Source organism: Vipera berus (assembly GCF_964194415.1).
Source record: "Vipera berus genome assembly, chromosome: 9".
Classification (NCBI taxonomy): Eukaryota; Metazoa; Chordata; class Lepidosauria; order Squamata; family Viperidae; genus Vipera; species Vipera berus.
Window position 1 is genome coordinate 1,551,678 of NC_138212.1, and position 27,856 is coordinate 1,579,533.

Below are 27,856 nucleotides of genomic sequence, written 5' to 3' on the forward strand. Positions count from 1 at the left end.
AATGGGCTTGCTTACCGACCATGTTTGCTAAACTTAACAGTTGCAGTGCTTCACTTAACAACTGCAGCAAGGAAAGTCGTAAAATGAGGCAAAATTCTCTTGATAGTCTCATTTAGCAACATACATTGTGGGCTCAAAATTGTCGTAAGTCGAGGACTACCTGTATAAGCTGCCCAGAGTTGTTTCTTGGTGAGATGGACAGCGCGAGTTGTGATGGGAGTTTCCCATTACTCCCATGTAACACCTCTGCTCCGTGAGCTGCATTGGCTTCCAGTTGCCCTCCGGGTGAGATTCAAGGTGCTGATGATGACCTATAAAGCCCTATATGGCTTGGGTCCAGGATATTTGAGGGAACACCTGCTGCCGGCATCAAGCTCCCTTCGTCCAGTGCGCTCCCACAGGGAGGGTCTTCTCAGGGTGCCACTGGTAAGAGATTGCCGGCGGATGACACCCAGGGGGAGGGCCTTCTCTGTGGGGGTGCCTGCCCTCTGGAACCAGCTGCCTGTGGAGCTGAGGACTGCCCCCGACCTTCGATCATTCCGCCGAGACCTGAAGACCTGGCTCTTTGAGCTTTCCGGCTCAGGCTGAGTTTTAATTGGGTTTTAACTGGGGTTTTACATCTTGCAGGGACTTAGTTTAATCTTTTTTAAATTGGTCTTAATTTTTGTATTAATGTTTTAAAAATTATACCCTGTAAACCGCCCTGAGTCCTTCGGGAAAGGGCGGTATATAAATTCAATAAATTAAATTAAATTAAATTAAATTAAATTAAATTAAATTAAATTTGTCCAGAAGCAAATTCTCCAGGATGTGCTCACTTGATACCCTGAACCTCAAGGCACGGGGCATTTTAACTGGATGGCTGGCTTCATTCAGCCGGCCAAGGGAGCAACTGCATTTCTCGGGATATTTCTCGGGATATGCCCCACTGCAAAACCCTCGGTCGTTCCAGCCTGGCCTGGCATCTCTCACGGGGCCACCCATGGAAGCCCACGTGAGCTAAATTCATCTCCTGGCTTGTCCCCGTCTCCAAATCGCATCCAGGAACTAAGCAAAAATGGGGCTTTTCCTGCCAGCGACTTAACTGGGAAGCATCAAGAGGATTCTCGGCATTCTTGGCCTGGCGTGACTCGTTCCAGGGCAGGATTTCCCGTGGATTTTTCCGGGCAAGAATTGAAAAACGATCCTTCCGGCCTTGAAATTGGAATTAAATCTGGAGAAGCGCTGCAGCGGTCAGCAGCTTCGGGCCTCTGGGTTCACTCTTCTTCGGCAGCTGCTGCCCTCTGCTGGCAGGAACGAGGCATTGCAAAGAGGCTGCACAATCCTTGCTCTGCCTGCGGTGCTGGGAGAAAGCTGGGATTCGGGAAGTAAATGGCATTTTTCTCCCAGTTTGGATTCCCTCGGCTCATTTTTCAGCCGCTCCATGAAGACCCCCGACCCAGGTTGCAAAATTTCTGGGGGTCCCACCATGGCGGCAAGGATAAGGAGCTGGAGATCTCTAGAGTACAGGGACTGGCCAGCAGTTGGGCCCAGAATTTATGTTGCGAATGAAGATATTTGTTGTGAGTGTTGCCCCATTTTACGACCTTGTTGTTAAGTGAATCACTGCAGTTGATGAGTTAAGTGAATCTGGCTTCTCCTGTTGACTTTGCCTGTCAGAAGGTGGCAAAAGGCGATCACGTGACCTTGGGACACGGCAACGGTCAAGCCTCTGAATTCTGATCACGTGATTGTGGGGACACTGCAACAGTCATGTGAAAAACTGGTCGGGTTTTTCCCCCCAGTGCCGTTGTAACTTTGAACGGTCACTTAAGCGAATGGTCATCGGTCAAGCGCTACTTGAATAGTGGCAGGAGCTTTGAGAACGAAAAGATCCTGTGTGGAAGTGGGGGCACGCAACGCTTTTTGCAGATTGGCCAAGGGAGGGGGATGGGAGAGCTACCAAACGCCTCCACCAGGATTTGAACTCACAAATGCGCTGATGAGACTCGAATGGATTGAAATCACCCGACCCCCTTTGAGCCCCCAAACGCATCCGACATTTTAACACTTCCCCACAGGAATTTGGACTGAAGTCAAATGGCATCTTAGCACTTGTTTCAGTTATATTCCTTTTTTTAAAAAAGCCGGTTGGCATTTGCAATCTTTCCTTTGGCAAGCAGCTAATCCAGCCTCTCCTGCTCATTTTTGACCTTGGTTTAAACAAGCTGCTCGCTGGCCCTTTTCCAAAGAAAAAGGAATTAAAAAACACCACCTCATACCATTAAAGAAGAATTTGGACACGATGCAAGATGGGGGCACGTTATTTTTATTTTTTACTGTTTTAAAACCAGGATACGAACCACCCAACTCAACCGCCATGCCAAGCCTGACTCCTAATGCTTCTCAATTACTGTCTGTTAGCGAGATAAGTGGGGGGAACTAAGCCCAAATACGGTAAGAACCAATTTGGGGGAGGCTCTTTGGAAGGAGAGCAGAACAGGAAACTCGGTTCTTTTACCCTTAAAAAAAAAAAACGCTCGTTCGCCCCAGAGGCACACCTCTGTCCCTATTCATTCAAGATGTCCTTGCACCCTTGACCCATAGGCGCCCTTCCTCAAACGGTCTGGGGGACCTCCATCCACTGGAGGCTGAGTTCCTCGGTCTGCCTGTCTGAAAGGACCTGCCAGGGGACAGAGCCAAACTTTCTGCCTAGTTCATCGGAAGCCTAACTTCAAAGGACCTTGCAAAGCTCAGGCAAACGGTGCCGAGTCTCCCGGCGAAGCCGCCCGCTTGTTTTCCGAGCCGTGGGGCAACACTGCTGCCTGCCCTCGGGGCCACCAAGCGGGGAAAAGAGGGTGCAGGTCCCTTCTTTGACCTCCCCAGGACCACCAGGGAGCTCAGGGGGGGAGGGGGTGTCTATGACAATTGGCCACAGCCAACGTGCCAAGGGGCAACTCACTGCGGGGCAAGAGTTACGCTAATATCAAAGACATGTTGGAATGCAATCATTAAAGAAAGGATGCCAAAGGAGGAAGAAAAAGGAAGCGTGAAGGGCAAAAATTAAAATATTTTTAAAAATTTATTTTAAATAATTAAACCGAATTGTTAAACTGCCCCGCGGTGAGCTGGCCGTGATGAGTTGGCCACGGGCAAGTTGGCTGTGGGCAAGTTGTTCCGGAATCGGGGTGTGTATGTGCGTGCTCATCTATCTGTGTATCGTATTTTTTCCAGTCCTCGGACGAGGATCCCCTTTGATCTTTCAGGCCATCTTGTGAAAGCCAGGCCGTGTCTGTTCCGTCGGACGCCCCTTGCCCAAATGAACAGCCAACGTCCTCCCCCCTTCTTTCCTCGGCTGGTGACCCAGCCCACGCCCCTATTTTAAGAGACAGCTGCCCTCCCTGGTGTTCGTTTTTTTTCAAATGCAACAACTGCAGCTGAGTGCGGAGGCAGCTGCTGAAGGTGAAGAATGCCAGGTTAGGGTTATCACGGCCTAGGAATGCACGTCCGACGATGGTTTCTGGGAAGAAAATGCAGGACAAACGGCCCTTTGGGCCCTGCTCTGACTCCTTTCAGTGTCGCAAGCATCTCCCTGAGTTCAGAAGAGATGCGGGGCCATTCCCCCCCCTCCCCACGTGCAGCCATGGTTCAGCTCCCGATTCACATCAAAGGGAAGATTTTAGCTTCTTCTGGAGACCTCAGGATCTCTCCCTTTGCAGCTGGGCCCGGGGTGGGTGTTTCCCCCCTCTTACCTCCCCGCATTCATGCTCTTCAGGGCTGGGTTTGGGTATTCTGGGTTTTCAATCACCCCTTCCCCAAACTTGAGCTCCAGGAAGCTGCGGTAATTGTTGGGCGCCAAAGCAATGAAGCCGGCAAACTCGATGGGCACCAAGGGCTTTAAAAAGTGCTCGGGGAACTCCACGTCTTGCCGATGGTCCATCCAGGCGTCCTTGGTCATCAGGCCGTCCTTGGGGTAGAAGGGCCACAGGTCCACGTGCAAATGGTTGTGCTCGCTGTACTGCACCCGGTAGAAGTCGCCCTCGATGGCCTTTTCCCAAACAAAGCCCTTCTCGTCCACGATGGAGCCCGACTCGGCGCTCCGGAGCAATTCGCAGTTGGGAATGTCCTCCAGGTAGATACCCAGGTCCACGTCGTAATCCCAAGGGATGATGTCCTGGTAGCGGGCTGCCCCCAGCAGCGAGCCCCCCTCCAGCCAGTACCGCACCCCCGAGACTTCCAAGACGTTGACCACGTATTTGGCGGTTTCCCTCAGGGCTTTGAGGCAGCAGGGCGGTGTCCAGCGGTTCTGGTAGAGGTATTCCGGCGTGTCGTCCTGAATGGTGCCGAAGCACCGTGGCGTCTCCTTGCTGCAGCCGAACCACTGCTGCTTGCCGTCCTCCAGAATCACCTGCTTGATGCCAAAATCCCGGAAGAGCTGCAGCCGATGGGCCTTGGCCAGGTTGTCGGCCTTCCACTGGTTGTGGGAGGAGGTGAGCAAGGGCTGGTGGAGCAGAGAGAAGGGGCGGTCCAGCACCCGGACGGCCCACCCGCGCAGGGAGCTCTGGATGAAAAGGGAGGTCAGCAAGGGCTTGGCCAAAGGCATGGAAAGGTTGAAGAGGCTCTTGGTGCGGAGGAGGACCACGGCCGTCCCCTTCAAGGCGGTGCAGAGCTTAGAGGCCGAGGGCGTCTCACTGTACTCCGCCGTCCATTCCCTCAGGCTGACCTTGAGGTCGAGGCACCGGAAGGGCAGCAGGGACTGGACCGGAGCTGCCACCATCTCCGCTTTCCCTCGGCTGCCCTTGAGTTCCTCCAGCAGCTCCTCCAGTTGCGAGGCGGAATCCACTCTCACCCCGTCAGGGACCAAGGCCACGTACTCGGTCCTCACGTAGGTCTCCGGCCGGGACACGTAGGCCGGCTGAGCCGGGGAAGGCTTGAGGATGACCAGCTGGACGTTGGGCACCTTGGGGAGAAGCAAGGGAGGGTAGGGCCAGCTGTCGGCCACCACCAGGATGGGCAGCTCCGGGTGCTGCTTCAGGAAAGACCGCACCACGCTGGGGACGTAGTTCTCAAAGTCTTCGAAGTCTCGGATGAGGATGGTCACGCCGGGGCGGAGGGGGCCGAGGTGCTGCGGGGAGCTGGGCTGGGCGTGGCCCCTGTGCCGCTGAAGGACGTGCTGCTGCAGCCTGGAGATGTAGTAGAGGATCAGCAGGTTAATGGCGATGGCGGCGGCCAAGACGCCCTGGCAGAAGGTGACACGCATCTTGCAAGGTGTGGGCGGCTGCCGAGGGGTCCCGGCCTCTGGCCCACCGAGGGTCCTGCAGCTCCAGACTTGTCCATCCAAGGCTGGTTCCTCTGGCAGGCAGAGAGAAGAAAAAGAAAGACAAATGTTAGAAAAGATCAAGGGATTCGGACTGCAGCCGGCCGGGACACATTAAAGAGTGCCTGGCTGAGGAATTCTGGGAGTTGAAGTCCACAAGTCATAAAAGGGCCAAGTATGAAGACCCCTGCGTTAAAGTGTTGCCCCAAATGACACAACTCTTTTCACGAGAACCAGCCTGGCGTTGCGGTGGAGGTGCCGGCTGAGAAACCAGGGGGCAGCGAGTTCTAGTGCTGCCTTAGGCCGGGTGACTCTGGGCCAATCGCCAGGCGGCTGGGACTTCTACTTCTGCCTTAGCCATGAAAGCTGGCCAGATGGCTTCGGGCCCATCCCTCTCTATCAGCCCAGCCCACCTCACAGGGTTGTGGTGGTGGTGGTGGTGGGGAAAACAGGTGGAGGAAGACGTACAGTCAGCCCTCGAATTACGACCACAAGGAAGAGCAGAATTCCTGTTGCTAAGCGAGGCAGCTGTTAAAGGAAGGGCTGTTCACCACCTTCTGGGGGCACAGCTGTGAGAAGCGAAGCACTGCGGCCGTGAAGTGAAACCTGCCAGCCTTGGGCGAGAGTAGTCCGAAAGTCACTTTTTCCAGGGTCGTGGCACCTTGGAACCGTCACTAAACGAACGGCTGTAAGTCGAGGACCTCCTGTGTCAGATGGATTTGCCCCCCCATCCATCTCTCCGTGTGAAGATAAAACTCTAATATTATTATACTATTACACGTGTTTATAATTTATACGTATAAATTGTCTTAGGCCCCTTTTTTTGACCCCCTCCTGGCCGAAGGTCCCTCCGAAAATCCCTCGGGGCCAAATAAAGGCAGAGAAAGCGCTAGAAGGGCGGGACCGCCCTCTGCCTATGCTCAGAGGCACCCTCGCTCCGCCCTTCGCAGGCCGAGGCGGCGGCTCGCCGCGGGGCCCTCCGTTGCCGGGGCAACGCCCGCTCCGCCCCCTTCCCCCCACGCCCCGCCCCTTCCCCGCAGGCCAGGCGGCCTCCCGGTTCGGCGGCACTCACGCGTCGCCCAGGACCATAACGCCTCCTCGCGGGGGAGAAAGCCCGCCTCTGGGACACGCGGGTCCGCGTAACGTCAGGACGGGGATCTTTCCCCCCCCCCCCCGGCGCACCAACCGTCAGCACGGGCCGCTCCCCGTGATCCTTTGCGCGGGCTTCTCTCGCGGCAGCGCCCCCTAGCCGGCTGACCGCGGCAGGCAGGCCTGGATGCCCCGGTCGCCATAGCAGCCGCTGGTCCCGCCCCCTCCCCGCCGCGCGCCTCAGGCCGACTTCCGGCGCGGCTCGGTTCGGGCCGGAAGTGCGCCCCGCCGGCGCGCGCCCGGCCCTCCTGCCAGCCCTCGGCCGCGCGCCCGCGCTCCTCCGCCCCGTCCTCGCCCTCCTCCCGCGCCGGCCGGCCGGGCCCGCCATGTGGCAGCAGCCGCCCCCGCCGCCGCCGCCCCCGCCGCTGCTGTCGTCGCCCATGGAGGCCGAGCGGGCCCCGCCGGCCCGGGCCCCGCCGCCGCCTCAGGCCCTGGCCGCGGGGGGAGACCAGCCGCCGCCCAGCGGGGCCGCCGCCAGCACGCCGGGCGGCGGCGGGGCCGAGCTGAGCCTGCCGGGCATCCTGCACTTCATCCAGCACGAGTGGGCGCGCTTCGAGGCCGAGAAGAGCCGCTGGGAGGCCGAGCGGGCCGAGCTGCAGGTGGGGGGGGCGCCAGGGCGACCCTGCCCGCCGCCATCTTTCTTGCTGGGGGCCGGCGGGGGAGGGGCGGGGGGCGCCCCGTTCCGTGATGAGGCTTGCCGGCCGGCCAAGCACCATTCTTAGCCTGGGCGGGGGGCTCCCACGGGCGCCCCTCTGGATGGGTCGCCTTGGGGGGGCTGCTGGGAGTTTTAGTTGTAGACCTCCGTGGGGGGGGTCTGCAACCCTCCAGGCGTTTGCTTGGGGGGGGCGGTTTCAGGGACCCTCGAGCCCAGCACGTCTGAACCCCCCCCCAATTTGGTTTTGCAGCTGTGCTGGGGTGGCCATTTCTGAATTCCCCCCCCCCTTCCTTTCTGGTCGCTCCTGCCCTGTAGAAAGCTGGGGTGGAAATTTGGGGGGCATGGACCCTTACCCTCCTTGACTGGGGGGTGTCTGTGAATTTGGGGTGCAGTGGGAGGAGGTGGGCAGAAGTGAGGCACTTAAGCCACCCCTTAATTTAGAATTAAGGGTTCGATTGAAATAAAGTTTGTTAGGACTGGAGTAATCATCTATCTCAAACCAATAGATGCCACTCAGGTCTATTATCTTGTTCAGCTTCCTTGATCTCAAAAGATCTAGGCAAGATGGGGGAGGGGGAATGGTTTTCTTCCATCCTTCCAAGGTAGTAAAATGAGGGCCCAGATTGTTGGGGGCAATAGGCAAATAATCCTGACATTGTAAATTGCCCAGAGAGCGCTCTGTCTAAAGTGCTGTGGGGTGCTATATAAGCCTAAATGCTGTCGCTGTTGCCACAAAAAAAATGGGCCACCATTTATCCAGGAAGCACTCCTGTCTTGGGTCACGGGGTTGGACTAGAAGACCTCTGAGGTCCCTTCAGCCCTGGGATCCTATGAATGTTGGCATACAGGAAAGGCGAGAACGGATTAGGGAGTCAGAACAGCATCCCACAAGAAGGTGGTTTGCAAACAGCTTCCGTGCTGTGGCTAAAGACACACATCCAGACATGCTGGCGTAGTCTCCAGAACTTGGTCACAAATCAATCCCTGGTTGCCTTATATTTAGGCCATAAATAGAGGAAGGAGGAAAGCTTGCTAACATCTGTGAAGGATAACTTTATTTGAAGCTGCATGTAGCCCATGCGCGGGGTGGCAAGTCTTGCTTTCACACAGTCTCAGATTATTTGGTGTATCGGGTCTGTAAAAAAGAAATTGTTTGTGTCTTGGAATCTGGTATTGGAATGACAATGAAATGCCCCATCTTTAGCGCCCCCCCCTCCCCCCAAAAGCTGGTGATGGAGTGGGGTAAGTAGGGAAATGTTGCAGCCACCTACTCAGTGGCAGATCAGGGAAGTATTAAAAGAAAGGAGCGTCTGCAAGAGTTGGGGAGAAAAGCTCATCCTTGTCGCCCCAACCGGTTGGGAAGCAACCATCCCCCGGCTGCCATAGTGACGGTGAAGAATATAGAAGGCGTGTGCGGTGCTTCTGTATCTCGGAGCGTGTACAAATATGGGAGTGGGTGTGATTGACTGAAGACTGGAGACAACTTTGGCACAGGCACACTTCAGCAAGGAAGGATCTGTCTGGAGAAAGGGTTCTGCACAATTGGCCTCGGGGGTCCTCAGACGAGAAGCCACGGATGGAAACTCATCAAGGAGAGAAGCAACCTGGAACTAAGGAGAAACTTCCTAACAGAGCAAACAGTGGAACAGCTTGCCACCAGAAGTTGTCGGTACTCCATTACTGGAGGTTTTCAAGAAAAGCTTGGACAGCCATTTATCCAGGGTCTCCCGCTTGAGCAGAGGGTTAGACTAGAAGACCTCCAAGGTCCCATCCAACTCTGTTCTGTTGGAAGTGCAAGTTGCTGGCCATCATTTGAGGTCCTTTCAAAAGGTTTTGACTACAGGTAGTCCTTGACTTACAACCATTTGTTTAGTGACCGTTTGAAGTTAACAATGGCACTGGAAAAAGTGACTTGGGACCGTTTTTCACATTTACAACCGTCGCAATATCCCTGTGGTCACGTGATTAAAATTCGGACACTTGGCAACTGATGTGTATTTATGACGGTCGCAGTGTCCTGGGGTCACACGATCCCCTTTTGTGTCTTTCTGACCAGGAAAGTCAATGGGGGAAGCCGGATTTGCTTAACAGTCGTGGGACTGACTTAAACAACTGCAGTGATTCACTCAGCAACTGCGGCAAGAAAGGATATAAAATGGAGCAGAACTCACTTAACAACCATCTTGCTTAGGAACAGAAATCCTGGGCTCAGTTGCGGCCGTAAGTCGAGGACTACCTGTATGTCTTGGTGGCGTGAACTCAACCGTCGGGGTTTATGAAGCTGGGATCTCCCGGCGTGCTTTTCCTGGCGCCATTCCTCGTCCAGCAAGTTTTACAAGTCTTTTTGAAAGGATTAAAGAAAGCCTTGCACACCCTCTCTCTGTCAGACCTGGAGGGAGGGGTGCGTCCACGCGTGGTCGACCACGATTAAAGCCCCAGTGAAACAAAGCCAAAATCATCTCTTTAAGCCACCCTAATTCTAGAAAATAACGCTGCCTGTCTTCCTTCCTGATGCTCTGGGTCCCGTCCCCGAGTTTGTTTTGGGAAGCCTGGTGAAACTTTTAACTGCCTCCTTAGTGCGGCCTGTAATCATTAACTCACTGAGCCTGTTTGCCTCGATGAGTTAGCGCTGGTTGTGTTCAGTGTGGGTTGGCCCTGAGATGCCTGGTGGGGGGGGGGGAATGCTTCTCTCAAGTTCCCTTCCCTTTGTGCAATGATTTTGTTTCTTAATTGTAAATCTACAGCTCGCAAAGGACCCCTCAGGTTGTGTGTCCCTTTGCGTCTGAAGAAGGGCCACCCCATCCAGAAATGATGATGAAAGACCCCCAGATTTGGGCGGTCTTGGTCTTGTTAGGGTCCAGCCAAAACCTGCTCCTCTCCATCCAGTCCACTCCAGGCACAAAACTTTCTGACCTCCCTCGGTCAGCCCAGAGTAGAAAGCTCTACTTGGGTGTCCTTAGTACACTGAAATCTCTGGAGTCTCAGCCACCCGGCTGGTGGTTGTCCCAAAGGGGCTTTTTTTTCCAAGAGGCAACCGGACTTCCTTGGTTTTTCCGTGAAGGACCTCTTCCCTCCAACAAGGAGACCTTCCCCAGTGCTGGCCTTCCAACCTCCACAGCTTGACCATGATGGGGAGTAGAAAACTGAGGTTCAGGGAAGACACGGGTGGACCGTGTGACCCGAGTCCTGGTCCTGCCACAAATCCTCCCCAAATGGGATCGGTGCGGTTCCTCAGCCTGAAACCCAGCAGGAGGTATCCAAACGGTCGGCTTCTTCCACGGCCTCTGAACAACCTTCCCCAAAAAGGAAAGGCTGGAGGCAGCCAGCGCCAAGCCCGGAATTCCCTCTCAGACTTTAGAAGGGAAACAGGCTCAAGGACACCCATTACTCATTAATCCCATTTATACGACTGCCGGCCCCCCAAGAAGCAACTCTGGCTGACGTACAACAATCAGTAGAGCAACAGTACAGGTTGTCCTCGACTTACAACAGTTCACTTACTGACCGAAGTTACAACGGCACTGAAAAAAGTGACTTTTACACACTTAATGACCATCGCAGCAACCCCAAGGCCAGGTGATCAAAATTCAGACACTTGGCAACTGATTCATATTTATGACAGTTGCAGTGCCCTGGTGTGTGTGTGTGTGTGTGTGTGTGTGTGTGTGAAAGAGAGAGAGACAGAGATGTGATCCTCTTGTGGTCGATGGGGGAAAACATTCACTTAACTGTGTTACTAGCTTAACAACTGCAGTGATTCACTTAACTGTGGCAAGGAAGGTCATAAAATGGGGCAAAATTCACTTAACAAATGTGTCACTTAGCAATGTAAATTTTGCACTCAGCCTTCATTTTAAAGAGATAAAATGTCACAGTAAAAAATGAAAAAAAATTATAAAAATTCAAAGTATGCAAAGCAACAGTGGAAGCGTTCTTCATGATTACTCAAGAGAGGAAGGTTTGCCTTTTTACTGCCACTTACCAACTGCAATTTAAGTTTTTCTTCCTAAATGCCACTGAGGTTGTTCTTGGCCTGTTGTCCTTATTTCCCAGCATCCCCCAAACCCTCAAGACCCAGTGCGTAGATTTCCCTCCCTGTTCAGGTGACGGGTCCCTTTTGGTTTCAAGCCGTATGAATGATCCGAGTCGTGTAACGGCTGGACGGTTAGGTTAGTAAGAAGGAAGGCCTAAGCAGGAAAAGCAGGCTGATGCCAAGATCAGAAGTGTTTCTCTCGCACTGCACTGAACATAGAATCCTAGGGCTGGAAAGAACCTCAGAGGTCATCTAGCCCAACCTCCTGGTCAAGGCGGGAGACCTTATTCCACCTCAGTCAAATGGTTCTCCAGTCTTTTTTTGAAAACCTCCAGCACTGGAGCACCCACCACTCCTGGAGGCAAGCTGCTCCATTAATTACGTATACTCAGTGTCTGAAAATTTCTCCATAGGTGGACATCTCTCTCTAACCAGCTTTCACCCATTACGTCTTGTCCTCTCCTCCTATGGAGAATAAGACAATCCCGTTTTCTCTGTGACAGCCCCTCACATACTGGAGACAGTTATCGTGTCCCCTGATTCCTTCTCTTCAACGCAGCTAGCGCAGGGGCAGGCAACCTTGGCTCTTTTGCGACTCGTCGACTTCAACTCCCAGAAGTGGCTCAGGAATTCTGGGAGTTGAAGTCCACGAGTCATAAAAGAGCCGAGGTTGCCCACCCCTGCGCTAGACATACCTCGCTCCCTCAACCATTCAGCGTACGCTTTAGCCTCCGGACCCTTTGTCCTCTTTATTGATCATCTCTGCACCATTTCTAGGGTCTCGGCATATTTTTTTGTCTTTCTGTGATCAGAACTGGACGTACCGAGACAGGGTTTATGCTCCTTACGCCTTCTTTTTGCGTGGTGTGGGATGTTTGCGCAGCTGGTCAGAATAGCCTGCCCTTAACTTGGGGTTTCCTGCCTCTCTTAGGCCCAAGTGGCTTTCCTGCAGGGGGAAAGGAAGGGTCAGGAGAACGTGAAGGCCGACCTCGTGCGGAGAATCAAGATGCTGGAGTATGCGCTGAAGCAAGAAAGGTGAGCCGCCTTGCAGGCGTCGCGTCCTCTCCAGTGTGTCCCAAGTGGAGACTCGGAAGCGGGATGGGAGATACCCCTTAGTCCAGGGGAATTCTGTAAGTTGCAGTCCACAAGGGACCCCTGCCTTAATTTATTAAGCTGGAAGTCAACGGCCGAATTTTGGAAGGGGAAAGATACTCTGCGGGGTTCTCTCTTTTTCTGAGTGTCCTCACAGTCTGTCTGTACTTGTATATGGATGTACTTATTAAAACCTTGCTTTTATTATTTTGTAAGTAACTCAAGGCAGTGAACATATCCAGCGCAACTTCCTCCACCTATTTTCCCCACGACAACAGCCCTGTGAGGTGGGTTGGACTGAGAGAGGGGGACTGGCTCAAGGTCACCTATTCAGTTTTCAAGCCTAAGTCGGGATTAGAACTCACCGTCTCCTGGTGATTGGCCCAGAATCACCCACTGGGTTTCGTGCCCAAGGCAGGACTAGAACTCCCGGTCGCCTGGTTTCTAGCCCAGCGCCTTCCCTGTCAGACTGCCTCGCTGTGACGTCTGCCCTTCAGTTCAAAGGCCTTCCCTCCTTTGAGGGCCACAGCGAGAAATTACGGCTGACATCCCACATCCTTGCCTACGTTTTCCTCCTTAACTCCCAGGTCAAAATACCACAAGTTGAAATTTGGCACTGAGCTGAACCAGGGAGAAAAGAAACCGGAGCCCACCTCTGAACCAGGTAATGGGGCCGGGGGGTGTTCCGGTCCCAGGGCCGCTGTTGGGTGGGCGGGCCCCGGAGCCAAGGGACTCACTGATGGGGCTCCTCCACGTTTAGTGTCCAACGGGCCGGCCGAGCTCCTTTCCCTGGAAAACAGCCCGTTCATCTGGAAAGAAGGACGCCAGCTCCTCCGCCAGTGAGTACAGGGGGCTTCAAGGGGCGGGTCGGTCTCCGAAGGCAGGGGAAATGCACCGGCCCTCCCCACTGGGGGTTTTTGGGGCTGCCAGCCTCTTTGGCAGCTGTTTTTTGGTCAGCGTCAACAAGGAGCGTGCCAGATTCTTTTTCATCCTGATGAAGTGTGCATTTGATACGGGTTCCACCCTTTCTGGAAGGGCCCCAGTCCTTTTCTGGGTGTCTTCTGAGCTTGAGCGACGCCCCTCTGAGCCAAAACGGGGCTCTTTCCAAGGTTTTGCCCAGTGCAGGTAATCCTCCACTCACGACTGGAATGGAGCCTGCCCTGTCATGGTCGTAAGTCATGTAAATAACTAAATAAAAACTTTCTAAATAAATAAAAGTCGGGATAGTCGTAAAACGGGCCGGCCACGTGTCCAATCTGATTTTTACGGCCTCTTTTTCATGGCAGTCATTAAGCGAACCAGTGGTTTGCTACAGGCCACTTCACCCAAAAGAGGAAGTAAATGCAGGTTTTCAGCAAAACTTTGGCCAAACACAGTCAGGTAACCCTGAGATGCTGCAAATGGACGTAAGTGCAGGCTGGTTGCCGAGCACCCAGGGTGCGGTGGCTTGATTGGGGGGCATGCAGCCGTCGGAAGTTCGAAACCAGGTCGTAAGTGCCTCCAGAGAGGCCCGTCATAACTTTGAATGGCTGCAAAATGAGGACTGCCTCGGTGACCTGGAGGCCACCGGTTGCCAACCTGCCCGTTTGACTAAGGGCCGCCTTTCCCTCGGACCCCGGGGGTCTCTCCAGGTATTTGGAAGAAGTGGGCTACACGGACACCATCCTGGACATGCGCTCCAAGCGGGTTCGCTCCTTACTGGGTCGCTGCTCCATGGAGCTGAACGGGGCTGCCGAAGCCAGCAGCCCCGGGACCGGACCAGCCATGGGGGCCACCGGCCTGAACGGAGGCGAATCGCTCCTGGTCAAGCAGATCGAGGAGCAGATCAAAAGGTGAGCGGCTTGGGGCATCTGTCTGGGTTAGAATGACCTCCCTGGGACCCTTGCTTTGTGGCTGCCCATCACTGCTGCTTCTGTTAGATTTCCTGGAGAAGTGGAGAACGTGCAGTCTTTCTTCGTACTTCCTGTTTGATGTTGACAATGAGCTCGCGGTAGCCGTGATGATTGTACCTAGTTTGGTAATGAAATGTCTGCTGGAAAACCACCAAGCTGAGCAAGCACTAAGGACCCCACAGTCCTCCTCCTCCACAACTCCCCCTTTGGAACTGATGATGTTACCTAGTAGGGTCATGAAACATCTGCAAGAAAGCCACCAAGCTCAGAGAGCACCAGGACCCCACAGTCCTCCTCCTTCCCACACAACCCACTTTCTCCTAGCACTGATGATGTGACCTAGTTGTGTCAGGAAATGTCTGCAAGAAAACCAACAAGCGCAGAGCACCAATGATCCCACAGTCTTCCTCCTCCACCACCACCACACACACACACACCCTTCTAGCACTGATGAGGTCACCTAGTTGGGTCCTGAAATGTCTGCTAGAAAGCCCCCAGGCTCAGACAGCACTGAGGACCCCACATTCAAACCAAGCTACAGATATTCCCTTCCTTCTGACAGAAACGCTGGGAAGGAGGCGACGGACCGGATCAGTAACACCGTCATGGAGAAGATCCCCTTTTTGAGGGGTTGCGAGGACGATGACAGCGACGAAGAGGAGGATTTGGAAGGCCTGTCCCTGGAAACGCAGCGCCAGCACAAGAAGCAGCGAGTAAAGGTATCCCCTTCGCTCTTTGTCAGGTTGCTGGGGTTAAACAGGCACCAGGTGGCTAGGCTGCTGAGTGGTGCGCAGTCTTCGGTGAGGACTAGAACCTTGTCATTTTAAGGATGGAAACTGGATTTCGGCTCTTCTTGCAATCAAATTTCTAAAGCAAAACTTCCCCTGGAGTGTGAAATGTGCGACCCACAGCAGCCGTTTTGGAAGCATTTCAAGGGCGTGAAAATTTTGCCCTTCCTACTTCGGTTTATTAATTGGAGTTTTTCCTTTAAAACAGGGGTGTCCAACCTGGGCAACTTTATGATTTGTGCACTTCAACTCCCAGAATTCCCCACTGGCAGTGGAAGTCCACCAGTCTTAAAATTGCCAAGATTGGGCCCTCCTGCTTTAAAACATGGGATATCAATCACAGCGTGGGTACGATTAGTCACGTCTTTTTCTGTTTGTGCGATGTTTTAATTTATTCCTTTAGTTTTCAAGCTGAAAAAGCAAAATATCAGCCTGTTGCCATTGAGGTAGCCCTCGTTCGCTGAAGAAGCACTGCAGCTTCACAACAGGGCGATCCTGAGAATTAGGAGGCCTTATTGGGGATATTTCCCCCTTCCGTTTTATTTGGGGCACGAGGCCTATTTTACAGCCTTTTCACCGTGCGCCAGACCCCAAAACTGCTTCTCTGTGATTCCGTTCTGTGCTGGAATCCCCTCGATGTGGATTAGGAAAGCAGCTCTAACCCAGATCTGCTGGCCGTGCTTTTCTTCGCAGCTCGCCAGCAAGCCCCTGATGCCCGAAGTGGAGGACGAAGATGACGACGAAGACTCGGAGGACGCCCTGAGCGAGTTTCACTTCTTGGGCTCCGGGGAAAACGGGGAAGGGTCTGGTGACAGCCGGTGTGCTGGAGATGGCAACGAACTGGGTGAGTTCTCTGGGGAGCCGGCAAATGGACTCCTCGCTTCTTTTTCCGCGAAGGGAGGGCGTCGGGAAGTAGAAAGGTGGGAAGGCAGTTAAATGGGGGGCTGGGGGGGGGTTTGCGTCGTCACTGAAGCTGCTGGGAGCCAGAAGATGGCTCCTTGCTCGGGAACAGGAGAGGCTGCCTGAGACACCAGGCCCAAATTAACAGCAGAACAGAGTCGGAAGGGACCTTGGAGGTCTTCTAGTCCAACCCCCTGCTCAAGCAGGAGACCCTATATCAATTCAGACTGTAGGCAGTCCTTGACTTGCAACAGCTCATGTAATGAGCGTTCTAAGTCAGAGTCATTCAAAGGCAGGACAAGAAACAACGGATGGACACTAACCAAGGAGAGAAGCAACCTAGAACTAAGGAGAAATTTCCTGACAGTTAGGAAAATTAACCAGTGGAACAACCTGCCTCCAGAAGCTGTGAATGCTCCATCACTGGAGGTTTTTAAGAAAAGACTGGACAGCCATTTGTCTGAAATGGTGTAGGGTTTCCTGCCTGAGCCGGGGGTTGGACTAGATGACCTCCAAGGTCCCTTCCAACTTTCTTGTTATTAAAGTTACAAAAGCCCTGGAAAAAGTGAGCTATGACTGTTTTTCACACTTAGAACCGTTGCAGCATCCAGCCACGTGATCAAAATCCGGATGCTTGGCAATTGACTCATATTTATGACGGTCAGAAGGTCCTGGGATCACCTGATCCCCTTTTGCAATTGCCCGACAAGCAGAGTCAACGGGGAAGGCAGATTCCCTTAACGACCCTGTTACTGACTTAACAGGAAAGAAAGGAAGGTTGTAAAATGAGGCAAAGCTCAGCCATCGTTTGTTTGGCTTAGCAACAGAACTGTCACGAGGCGAGGCCTGCCCTGCCTTGTCTCTGGGGACGCCTTCGTGCTCCCTGCATTTCGAAAGAGTGCCTGACTGGCAGCCGTGGAGGCTGACTCAGATTCCCTTCCCTGTCTGTCTTCCAGGCCCCCGCCGGGTGAAGCTGCAAGGGATGCTGGCTGATCTCCGGGACGTCGACGGACTCTCTCCGAAGCCTTCCATCCCGTCAGCCATGACTTCCCAGCCCAGATCCCACGAAGGTGACGGCTTGGCTAGACCCCCACGCATTACGGCAGGGGTCTTCCAACTTGGCCACTTTAAGACTTGTGGACTTCAACTCCCAGAATTCCTCAGCCAGGGCTGGCTGAGGAATTCTGGAAGTCCGCAAGTCTTGAAGTGGCCAAGCTGGAAGACCCCACACTTGGCACCCTTTTCCGTCGTTCTGCCCAAGGCATCTCTTCCTCCACCCTGCCCCGTCCGAACGCTTTCCTTCCCTCTCCCCCAAATCAGGGTCGCTGGGCTTCTCGTCAGACGTCTTTATCATGGACACCATCGGAGGCGGGGAGGTCAGCTTGGGCGACCTCGCCGACCTGACCGTCACCAACGACAACGAGCTGAGCTGTGATGTGAGTAGCCTTGGAGGGGCAACCGTTGCTCTCGCTGCTCCGTCGTCCCTTCGCCTGCCTTGTCCTCTTGCACTTCGGCCACTGTGCGCGGTCGGTCGGGTGTGCCAGAAGAGAGGGGTCTGCAGGGCTGGGGGGGGAGGAGGTTGCGCATGGGAAGCCCCGGGTGTTGAGTCTTTTCTCTCCTCCTTTCCCAGCTCTCGGACAGCAAAGACGCTTTTAAGAAGACGTGGAACCCCAAATTCACCCTGAGGAGTCACTATGATGGCATTCGAGCCCTAGTCTTCCACCACCGGGAGTCAGCTTTGGTCACGGCCTCGGAGGACGGCACCCTGAAGCTCTGGAACCTTCAGAAGACCGTGGCTGCCAAAAAGTGAGCCTTTCCCCTTTCCCTTTTTCCTTCCCTCCGTCCTTCTGTTCTGTCTGTAGATCTCTCTCTCTGTTATCTATCCTGCCTGTCTTTCTGTCTCTGAGTCTCTCTGTCTGAGTCCCCTTATTGGGAAGATGGGCAGCATAAAAATTTGATGAATAAAATAAAAAAAATAAAAATACTATCTATCCCCTCTCTTTCACTCACTCTCTCTCTCCATCCTTCCATCCATATATATCTATCTACATCCATCCATCTGTATCTATCTATCTATCTATCTATCTATCTATCTATCTATCTATCTATCTATCTATCTATCTATCTATCTATCTATCTATCTATCTATCTATCTATCATCTAATTTCTGTACCACCCACCACGCTTCTGTGTCTCTGGGCAGTTTTACATCAGTAAAATTGTGTAAAATCAGTTAGAACCCAGATTAAAACAGAGTTTAAAAAACGGCAGAGTTCAAAGGCAGAGGAAGCACCCCCAGGGGCCGCAGGGCCTTCTTTGCACCCCAGGCCGGTTGGCAGAGCCAGGTTCTAGTGCCCTTCCGAAGACCGGCGGGTGGGGGCCTGCATCACCTGTGGGGTCAAGGTGTTCCATAGGGTGGAGGCAGAGGGGTGTGTGTCTCCCCCTGCCTTTTCATCTGGAGCAGGGCCCCGGGCCCCTCTGTGCGGGTGCCGTGACTTCTGCTGAAGGATTTCTACTGTCCAGAGGTGTTATAGGCCGATTGCCGGCTGGTTAGACCCCGTGAGGCTTTTGGACCGGACAGGAGCCACAGGAGGTCTGGAGGGCACCGAGTTGGGGAAGGACGGGCTAGCTGAGCCCTCGACCCATTGGCCCCATTGGATGCCACTCTGCTGACGTTCGGCTGCTGCAGGCCAGGTTGGGAGCCCCTGGAAACCGACAGAACGACCAGGGGAAAAGAGACCAAATCGAGATGACTCCTCTGATATTGTTTGGTCCTCTCTCCTCTCTTCCGGTGACAGGAACGCCGCTTTGGATGTGGAACCGGTCTACGCCTTCAGAGGACACAGGTGCGCAGATTTGCTCGCTGCAGGGTGGGGGGGAAGGGGGGCTTTTTTGGGATGCAGGGAAGTACAGGTATCCCCGACTTACAACAATTCATTTAGTGACCGCTCAGAGTTACAGTGGCACTGAAAAAAGGGACCTAGGGCTGTTTTTCACACTTACGACCTTTGCGGCATCACATGATCCAAGTTTGGACGTTTGGCAGCTGACTCGTATTTATGACGGTCGCAGCGTCCCGGGGTCACGTGATCCCCTTTGGCGACCTGGCGAGCAAAGCCCATGGGGATGCCAGATACGCCGAATAACTGTGTTACTGACTTAAGAACTGGGGCAAAAAAGGTCGTAAAATGGGGCAGAATTTACTTAAAAGCTGCCTTGCTTAGCATCAGAAATTTGGGGCTCAACTGTGGCCGTACATCGAGGATTACCTGTGCAGTGATAAAAGGCTATGTGGCCATCTGCGGCCTATTTCTGACCCCCGGCAGCCGCCCCACTCTGCCGATTTGCCCTGACTAACCGGGGGGGGGGGGGACGAGAACAGAACCTCAGAAGGCAACAAAGCCACCTTCCCAAGAAACCTGGAGATTCCTCAGAATCGGGCTTCGAAAGGCCGTTTGGAGATGCGCTTCCTTCTCGCCTGTTCCGAGCCTTCCTTCCCTGACGCCTCTCCTTGGTGCCCTTCCAGGGGCCCGGTGCTCTCTGTGGCCATGGGTTGCAACAGCGAGTCCTGCTACAGCGGTGGATCGGATGCCAGAATCCGCTGTTGGAAGATCCCCGATTTGGGCATGGATCCTTACGACGGCTACGGTAGGAAGCTCCCGCCTTCTGGCTTGCAAAGCTGAATCCCGAAAGGCAACGTCGGATGGAGAGTCCGGTTTATTGTTCGGAGACGGGGAACCGTTTGGCTTCTTCGTTCCCTGCCCAAGCCCTTGTTTAAAAGGCCTGCTGGGGCCCCGGCTGTGTGCTCGCACCCTCGCCCTCCTCCTGCTTCTCGTTTTCCAAAGCTGGTTGTTCCTTTTTACGTGTCCTTGAGTGGCCGGTCAGCTGTCTTAGTCTAACCTGTGAGAACCTGTCAATGCCGTTTGTTTATTACTAAGATTTATTTACTTTATTTTTATCCCGTCGTCGTTATTTTTATAAATAAGGCAGCGAACTAATATTCCTTCCTCCTCCTATTTACCGCGCAACAACAACAGCAACAACAACCACCCTGTGAGCTGGGTTGGGCTGAGAAAGAGTGAATGTGTTGTCTGCTGGCCATTGGCCCAAAGTCACCCAGCCGGCTTTCAGACCTCAGTCAGTACTAGAACTCGCCGCTTCCTGGTTTCTAGCCTGGTGCCTTCACCACTAGACCAGACAGGCCTTTCTGGTAGTTCGGTCTGAACAAATCTGAGCAGCTGGCAGGTAGAACCGTCTTTCCCTCCTCCTGAATTCGTGTTCCCAGCCAAGGGGCCCGGCGCTCTCCTTGGTCCCCCTCGCTTGCGGTGAAGCTTCGGCACCAGCGAAGAGTGGCAGACTCCGTCTCTCTCTTTGTGGCCTAGATCCAAGTGTGCTCCACGCTGTCCTGGGCGGCCACACGGATGCCGTCTGGAGTCTGGCCTTCAGTCTCTCGAGGAACCGCTTGGCCTCCTGCTCGGCGGACGGCACCGTGAGGATATGGGACCCGTGCAGCGGCTCCTGTCTTAGCACCTACAGCGCGGAGAGCGGTGAGCTGGGCTGGGCGGGTTCTGCAGGCACTACGAGGGGGTGACGCAAACTCCATCCTTCAAGATAAGAGGTGTATATTTCACCATGCACAAGTATACATTCGAGCCAGACTGGGATGTTTCTCTGTGTCATATATGTGTGTGTAGGTGGGTATGTGCACAGTGGGATTTTTTTGAGAGCTGAATGCAACGAAACTTCATTTTAATGTATGCTGATTAGTGTACATTTAAAGTGACAGTAAAGTTTATTTTTCTGTTCCGTAAGATGAGATAAGACAGGGCAAGACAAGACACACTGGGACACATTAAAAAATGAAATTCTGATGCCTGCACACACACATCCATGCGCATCCATATACATATGCTATAGAAGTGGTCCTCAACGATCACAATCGAACCCAAAATTCGGGTCGCTAAACAAGACATTTGTTAAGTGATTTTTGCCCCAGTTTATGTTCTTTCTTGCCACAGTTGTTAAATGAATCGCTGTAGTTGTTAAGTTAGTGACAGGTTGTTAAGTGAGTCTAGCTTCCCCATTGACTTTGTCTGCCTGAAGGTTGCCAAAGGGGATCACGCGACCCTGAGACGCTGCAACCCGTCATAAATATGAGTCAGTTGCCAAGCCTCTGAATTTTGATCATGTGACCATGGGGAGGCTGCAACGGACATGGAAGTGTGAAATACACACACACACACACACACACACACACACACACACACACACACACAGAGAGAGAGAGAGAGAGAGAGAGAGAGAGAGAGAGAGAGAGAGTGAGAGAGAGAGAGAGAGAGAGAGAGAGATAATAATCATAGACCGTTTAGAATACATTGCAGAAAAAAGAGTCTTGAGAGTTAACAAGGTTGAAACATCCTGGAATATAAGTTACAAATCTGTTGTAATGTCAGATGGTCAGTAAACAAAGGGTTGTAAGTCAAGGACTACCAATAGGTTAAAAATCAGAATACTACAGAGTGGAGGGGTTTTTTTATTACTACGTTCGAGGGATTATTTATTTATTTATTTTATTTTATTTAGATTTATATACCGCCCTTTCCCGAAGGACTCAGGGCGGTTTACAGGGCATTTAAAAAACAGTCAATACAAACGTTAAAACAAATTAAAAGATTACCTCCCCCCCCCCCGGTCCTGTTGGTCCTCTTCTGCAGAAAACGGGAGCCCCACCTCCGTCGCCTTCTCCAGCACGGATGCCACGCGGGTGGTGGTGGCCTTCCAGACGGGCCGGGCGCTGCTCTACGACGTGGAGGCTGCCTGCCCCGTCCTGGCGTTCGAGAGCAGGCCTGCCACTGGTGAGTTGGGGCAGGTGGGTGAAGAGGGGGGAAGGGCCTTCGGTGGTGCGTGAATTTCAGGTAGGCGGGTTGCGTCTTAAAATGAAGGAAGCGTCCTCTAGTTCTGAAAGCCCTCTGGAAGCAGAGCTGACGCCCTTCTCTTGCCCTTGGCCAGGAGCCAGTCAGATCAACCAGGTGGTGAGCCACCCCACCCAGTCCATCACCATCACAGCGCACGACGACCGAGGGATCCGTTTCCTAGACAATCGGACAGGTAAGGGGGGACTTAGGGCCTCCGATTCCTTCAAGGGCTGCTTGGTGCTCTCTGAGCTGGGCGGTTTCCTTGCAGACGTTTCATGACCCAACTAGGAGACATCATCAGGGCTAGGAGGGGCAGGGATTGTGGAGTAAGGGAGGAAGACCGTGGGGACCCTGGTGCTCCGTGAGCTGGGTTGTTTGCTTGCAGATGTTTCATAAGCCATCTTGGTAACTTCAACTAGGTAACATCGTCAGTGGGGGGGAGGAGGGGGAGGAGAAGAAGAAGAAGAGGAGGGGGAGGAGAAGGCGAAGAAGAAAAAACAGCCACAACTTTGGTTCTCTTTGGTTCTCTCTGAGCTGGGCGGTTTCCTTGCAGACGTTTCATGACCCAACTGGGCAACTTCATCAGTGCTAGTAAGGAATGGGCTGAATTTCAAGCCTGAGCTACAGATAATCTCCTTTATCCGGCTCCTTCACAAGAACGGGCAGTGACCCCCATTCAGGGCTGGAAAAGAAAGCCGTCAGGGTCCGGTCTAGCCCTGATCACGATTCCCCTCCCTCTCTGCCCAGGAAAAGCCGTGCACTCTATGGTGGCCCACCTGGATGCAGTCACCTGCCTAGCCGTGGATCCCAACGGAGTCTTCCTCATGTCAGGAAGTAGGTACCCGCTCTCTTCCTTGGTCTCCCGGGCAGAGAAATGAGCCTTGCGGCCAACCTCGCAAGCGCTGTTCAGCACAGCAAACTGGGGGGTGGAGGTGTAAGCTCTGAGGATCCTCGGCTTCTGTCGGAGCCGACCGGGGCTTTTGAGGGCTGTTGGAAACCAGGGGTCAACAAGGGCACTCGGCGCAGGCGGTTTTATTCTGCTCCTTCCTTTTCCCCACTGATATCCAGGCAGTCCTAGACTTACAACCACAATGGAGTCCAGAGTTTCTGTCGCTAGGCGAGACAGTCATTAAGTGGGTTTTGTCCCTGTTTTCGACCTGTCTTGCCACAGCGGTTAAGTGAATCGGTGCAGTTTTTAAGTCAGTCACGCGGTTGTTAAGTGAATCTGGCTTCCCTCATTGACTCAGCTTGTCGGAAGGTCGCAAAAGGGGATCCCATGACTGTCATAAATAGGAGTCAGTTGCCAAGCGTGTGAAATTTTGATCCAGTGATCAGAGGGACGCTGCAACGGTCGTAAGCGTGAAAAATGCTTTTTCAGTCCCTTTTTTCAGCACTGTTGTAACTTGGAATGGTCACTACATAAACAGCTCTAAGTCAAGGATACCCGTATGTGTGTGTGTGTGTGTGCCTACGCACCTTCACATCCCTGTTGGTTCCGTCCTCTGAAACAATCCCAGTTTCTCATTTAGCCTCTTGGATAAATTAATTGCCCGCCCCCGTGCTGAACGAGTTCCGAGTCTTGGATTCAAGTGCTGATAACCCCTGGGCGCGTCCTCCCTTGAGAAGAAGCCGTTTGGCCTTCAAAGGGCCAGCCCTGCTCTTGGCTTTTGCCTGAAGGGCTGTGGCAGCCCAGGAGGGTCTTGCGTTGCGTGGGTGCACATCTCTGGGTGTGGTTGTGGGTGCTTCCAGCTACTCTCCTCCCGCAGGCCACGACTGTTCGCTGCGGCTGTGGAACCTGGATAACAAGACCTGCACGCAGGAGATCACGGCTCACCGCAAGAAGCATGAGGAAGCCATTCACGACGTGGCCTTCCACCCCAGCAAGGCCCTGATCGCCAGTGCGGGCGCCGACGCCCTGGCCAAGGTCTTCATCTGAAGGGGAGGCGGGCCTGCAGGTAGGCCCTGCTCGGGGGATGGGGTGGGGGGGATCAGACTAGAGGACCTCCAAGGTCCCTTCCAACTCAGTTACAGGTAGTCCTCGACTTAACAACCACAACCCAGCCCAAAATTTCTGTTGCTAAGTGGGCCAGTTGTTAAGTGAATGTTGCCCTGTCTTACGACTTTGCTGCGACCGTCATAAATCCGAGTCAGTTGCCAAGCGCCCGAATTTTGATCCCATAACCATCGTGATGCTGCACCGGTCGTAAGTGTGAAAAGCAGTCATAAGTCCCGTTTTTTTGTGCCGTTATAATTTTGAATGGTCACTAAATGAACCGTTGTAAGTCAAGGTCTACCTGTATTCCCTCATGCTGTTGGGACACACACCACACACCCCCGCGGGCTTCTTCACAGGCCTCTTTCTCCTCTTCCCAGGATCCCTGGCTCTTCCGCTGCCTTCTTTCTCCGGCCCGGCAGTGGTGCTACGACGGCGCGTCCCTCACCTGCCGGGACCCTTCCCCGCCTCCCCTGAGCTCGGGACCAATGCCTGCTGGACAGCACGAGGGGCCAGCCACAGCTCCTTCCTCGAACTCAGAGCTCACCTTCACCAGCACTGCAACCTCTTTTTTTCCGCTCATTTCAAGGCCCCCTGTGGTTTTCATTTCCCAGCTCAGGGAGTGGAAAAAAAACATTTCCTCCCTCCCCCCCCCCCATGGCCCTCGGAGGGGGAAGGGATCCTGGACTGAGCCGCCGCAGGAGCTTGAGGAGGGGCACCTGGAGACACCCCGCCCCCCCAAAAAAACCTCTGCCTCCTTGGAAAAGGGAGGGGCATTGAAATCTCCCCTTCTCGGCTCAGTTGGCCAAGGACATTTTTTTCAAAGGTTTTGGGCTGCTCTGACGCCACACAGACTTTCCCCGAAGGTGGACAAAATGCGGCATCTCCAAGGTCCGGCCGTTGACTCGTCCTCCGGCCCCACGGTGGGAGCTTCGGGGCTCAAGAGCCGGAAGGAAATCAGGTGCCAACGTTTTCCCCTTGTTCTGCCTCTCCGCCACCTCTTCAGCCCCTTCTGATTGGCACACCTGGGGCATGCCTCGCTTAGCGGCAGCCATCTTGAAAAGAGGAGACGGGGTGTCATCCTCTTCCAGCCCCCTGCACCCCCATTTCTCAGGCAGGTATCCTGCAAAAGAGGCAGAAGATCTGGGCGGGGGTCTGCTCTGCTTTGGCTGTTATTCTAAAGCAGAGGTCTGCAAACGTGGCCCCTTTTAGACTGGTGGACTTCAACTCCCAGAATTCTCCAGCCACCAAAGAATTCTGGGAGTTGAAGTCAACAAGTCTTAAAAAGGGGCCACGTTTGGAGACCCCTGTTCTGAAGGGGGCCAGGGAGGGCAAAGGGGGCCAGAAGGAGGAGGGGAGCAGGGCTGACCAGCCAGCCAGCCCATGCTGGTCTCCCCCTGCTAGTGAGGAAACATCCCGGCTGGCGGGGGGCTTTGGGGGAAGGAGAAAGGGGGTCCGCACATGTGATGAATAGGGGGTGACGAGGAGGGTTAAAAGTTTGGGGAAGGAACATTGGGAGGGAGGGGAGGAAAAGTGGCCGGATGGCCTCGTCCTGGGCGAAGAGGAAGGGGCTCCTGCTTCTAAGCGGGTGGGTGGGCTTGCGTGCCTGCAGAAGGTAGGGGAGCCACCAGATTTGACGTCTGGAAGCAAGCGATCCACAGCGCTTCTCAGTTTGGGCCACTTCAACACACGTGGACTTCAACTCCCAGCATTCCCCATCCAGCATCGCTGACTGGGGAATTCTGGGAGTCCAAGTCCACGTGTGTTAAAAGTTGCTAAGCTTGAGAAACACTAATAATTTTCCCATTACCTCTTTTTTCAGAGCCACTGACTTCCAGGGGCCCCCTTCAGTTGCTCAGCCTGCCTGGGAGGGGTCCTTTCTAGCAATAAAGCCCCCCCTCCCTCTCAGATTCTTGCTTCTGCTGTCCTCTATCCAGAACCAAACTCGGGGGGGGGGGAGGTTTTTTGCTCCAAGCAAGGAAACTGGCAGGCCTGGTGACCATTTAAAGCAAGATGCACGTTTTCCCCCCCTCCCCCATGGGAGACTTTATTAGAGAGGGGGCATTATTTGGGGGGCTGATACATGCACCCTAAGATGACTTTCCTTAACCTGGGGCTGTCGGGAAAGACCCCAGGTTGGAGATGGGTTTATTTTGTCACCCAATCGCCAAATACGTCAGTTTGGCAACCAGGTTTAATCCAAGATTTGAAACGAAACGAAGGCAGCTTCTAGATTCAAGAATGGGGAAGGGGCGCCCCCCCATCTCCTGCAGCACATCTGAGCTGCTCCGTTGCCCGAAATCAAACACACTAAGCTGGGGTGGGCAGCTAGCGGCCTCTGCCCTTTTTCCTGGCCTGGGAAACCTATGAAAGGAGACCCAGACGGTTCTTCAAAGCGCTGGCAAACGTCTACGCAAGGCGAGGGCAGACGCACAGCTGTTTTGGTCATATCTGCAGCGAGGGGTCCCCAAAGTCAAGGGAGCGAGCACCACCAGGAGATCAAAACCCTGTCCCTTTTTTATGCACATCAATGGGCTTTGATTTCCCAACTCTGACCTCCATCTTGACCTTATAAGCCCCCCCCTTCCCTCCCTACAAATATCACCCAAGCTGTTTGCAAGCACCCTCTCCTTGCAGTTGGAAGTAAGTTTTAGAAGGGGGGGAAATCACCAGTTTGGGTTTCACTTTTTAGACGTTTTATCGGGTTGGGTATTTGGGTCTTCCTGGTTGGTTTTTGTATATTCTGTACTGTTGAGAAAAATAAGGTTTGAAAAGAAAAAATGGCCCCCCCACCCCCAGTACTCCGAAGGGCTGATCCTGAAATAACCACAACCTCGTTATCACTGTGTGATAGTTTCTACGCACCAACCGGGGTTTTTTTAAAAAAGGAAAAACGTCCGATTTGAACTAGGCCCCGGGGTGCGAGAGAGAGGGGAAGGCTGATTTCAAAGGCAAGAAGCAGCCGTGTCACACACGCCCCCAATCTACCCCCCTCCCCTGAGACTCACTACCGGCCACTCCCTCCCCACGCACCCCTTTTTCTCCCATTCACCCTTCTTCCTTCGTGGGGCTCGTCGATACGAACCGAGCACGCCTGCTTTGTTTTTTTAAAAAAACAAAAACGCCAATTTAGCTTTCTCCTATATTTATTTGAACTTTCTTGTCTTTATAATTTGGGGCCTTGTTTTAATCCGAAAACTGAACTGTATGGCACAAAAAAAAGGAAAAACTGCCTTGGTAATAATAATATTAATAATAAAAGTAATTAAAAAAAACATGTAATTGTTTTGCAATAAGAGCCGGAATTTGCAAGTCGTTTTTTTCCTGGTCTTCTGCAATGTCCAGGGCCCGTTGCGCACCCATTCACAAGTGCTGTTTCAAGGGTTGGATTTTTCCATACAGGGAGTCCCTTGAATTACAACAACTCGGTGGCCATTCAAAGTTACAACTGAACGGGTCACTGAAAAAAGTGATTTACGACCGTTTTTCACACTTAACAACCCTTGCAGCATCCCCATGGTCACGTGATCAAAATTCAGACACTTGGCAACTGACTCGTACTTACGACGGTTGCATGGGGGGGTGTCATGTGATCCCCGTTTGCGACCTGACAAGCAAAGGCAGTGGGGAAACCAGTTTCACTTAACTAAACAGTTGCAGTGATTTACTTAAGAACTGTGACAGGAAAGGTTGTAAGTTGGGAAAACTCACTTGACAAATGTCTCATTTAACAACAGATTTTGGGCTCAATTACGGTCTTAAGTTGAGGACTACCTGTAGTTTTACAAAGGCTCCTGAAATGAGGCCACCTCTGACCACAACGGGTGGTGCTTTGGAGATGTGTGGGAGCCAGGCTGCTTTTTCCTCCTGGGGGAGGGGCAGGCACCCCTCCCCCACAGCCCCGGTGGTGCTTTTCCATCCACTTCTCTTCCTTTAAAAAGGAGGGGGCAGTTTTGGGGGAGGGGGCAGCATTCCAACACACGTTCCTCCTGTTTTCCCAACAACAACCCTGTGAGGTGGGTGGGGCTGAGAGACAGACTGGCCCAAAGTCATCCAGCCGGCTTTCGTGCCTAAGGTAAGACTAGAACTCACCGTCTCCTGGTGATTGGCCCAAAGTCACCTAGAGGCAGGACTAGAATTCAC

At 53.4% G+C, this 27,856-nt stretch overlaps 2 protein-coding genes across 4 annotated transcripts; one reads left to right on the forward strand and one right to left on the reverse strand.

The window, feature by feature from the left end:
• Positions 1 to 2,279: 2,279 nt before the first annotated feature.
• On the reverse strand, positions 2,280 to 6,579 carry FKRP (fukutin related protein). 2 transcript variants are annotated; one of them, XM_081334428.1, is made up of 2 exons: positions 6,369 to 6,579; positions 2,280 to 5,331 (listed from the first exon to the last, which is right to left on the reverse strand). In XM_081334428.1, exon 2 carries the CDS (start codon positions 5,237 to 5,239, stop codon positions 3,728 to 3,730), a length of 1,512 nt encoding a protein of 503 aa, XP_081190554.1. In that variant the 5' UTR covers positions 5,240 to 5,331; positions 6,369 to 6,579; the 3' UTR covers positions 2,280 to 3,727. The 2 variants fall into 2 exon arrangements, with proteins under 2 accessions (XP_081190554.1, XP_081190555.1); XM_081334429.1 differs by lacking the exon at positions 6,369 to 6,579 and adding an exon at positions 5,765 to 6,270.
• Positions 6,580 to 6,771: 192 nt separating this feature from the next.
• STRN4 (striatin 4) lies at positions 6,772 to 27,011 on the forward strand (the record flags this gene model as incomplete). Of its 2 annotated transcripts, XR_014027388.1 has the most annotated exons (19): positions 6,772 to 7,044; positions 12,065 to 12,168; positions 12,813 to 12,889; positions 12,986 to 13,064; positions 13,857 to 14,057; positions 14,680 to 14,836; positions 15,599 to 15,749; positions 16,762 to 16,875; positions 17,126 to 17,241; positions 17,436 to 17,611; positions 18,604 to 18,651; positions 19,332 to 19,453; positions 20,188 to 20,352; positions 21,520 to 21,660; positions 21,815 to 21,913; positions 22,468 to 22,554; positions 23,487 to 23,675; positions 24,094 to 24,674; positions 25,536 to 27,011. XR_014027388.1 is itself a non-coding variant. In XM_081335107.1 (18 exons), 17 exons carry the CDS (start codon positions 6,772 to 6,774, stop codon positions 23,654 to 23,656), a joined length of 2,280 nt encoding a protein of 759 aa, XP_081191233.1. In that variant the 3' UTR covers positions 23,657 to 23,675; positions 24,094 to 27,011. The 2 variants fall into 2 exon arrangements, 1 of the variants encoding a protein (XP_081191233.1); XM_081335107.1 differs by having other exon boundaries at positions 24,094 to 27,011.
• Positions 27,012 to 27,856: the final 845 nt, after the last annotated feature.

Coding starts and splice junctions, on each gene's coding strand:
- FKRP (XM_081334428.1), bottom strand. CDS start 5,239: ATGCGTGTCACCTTCTGCCAGGGCGTCTTGGCCGCCGCCATCGCCATT.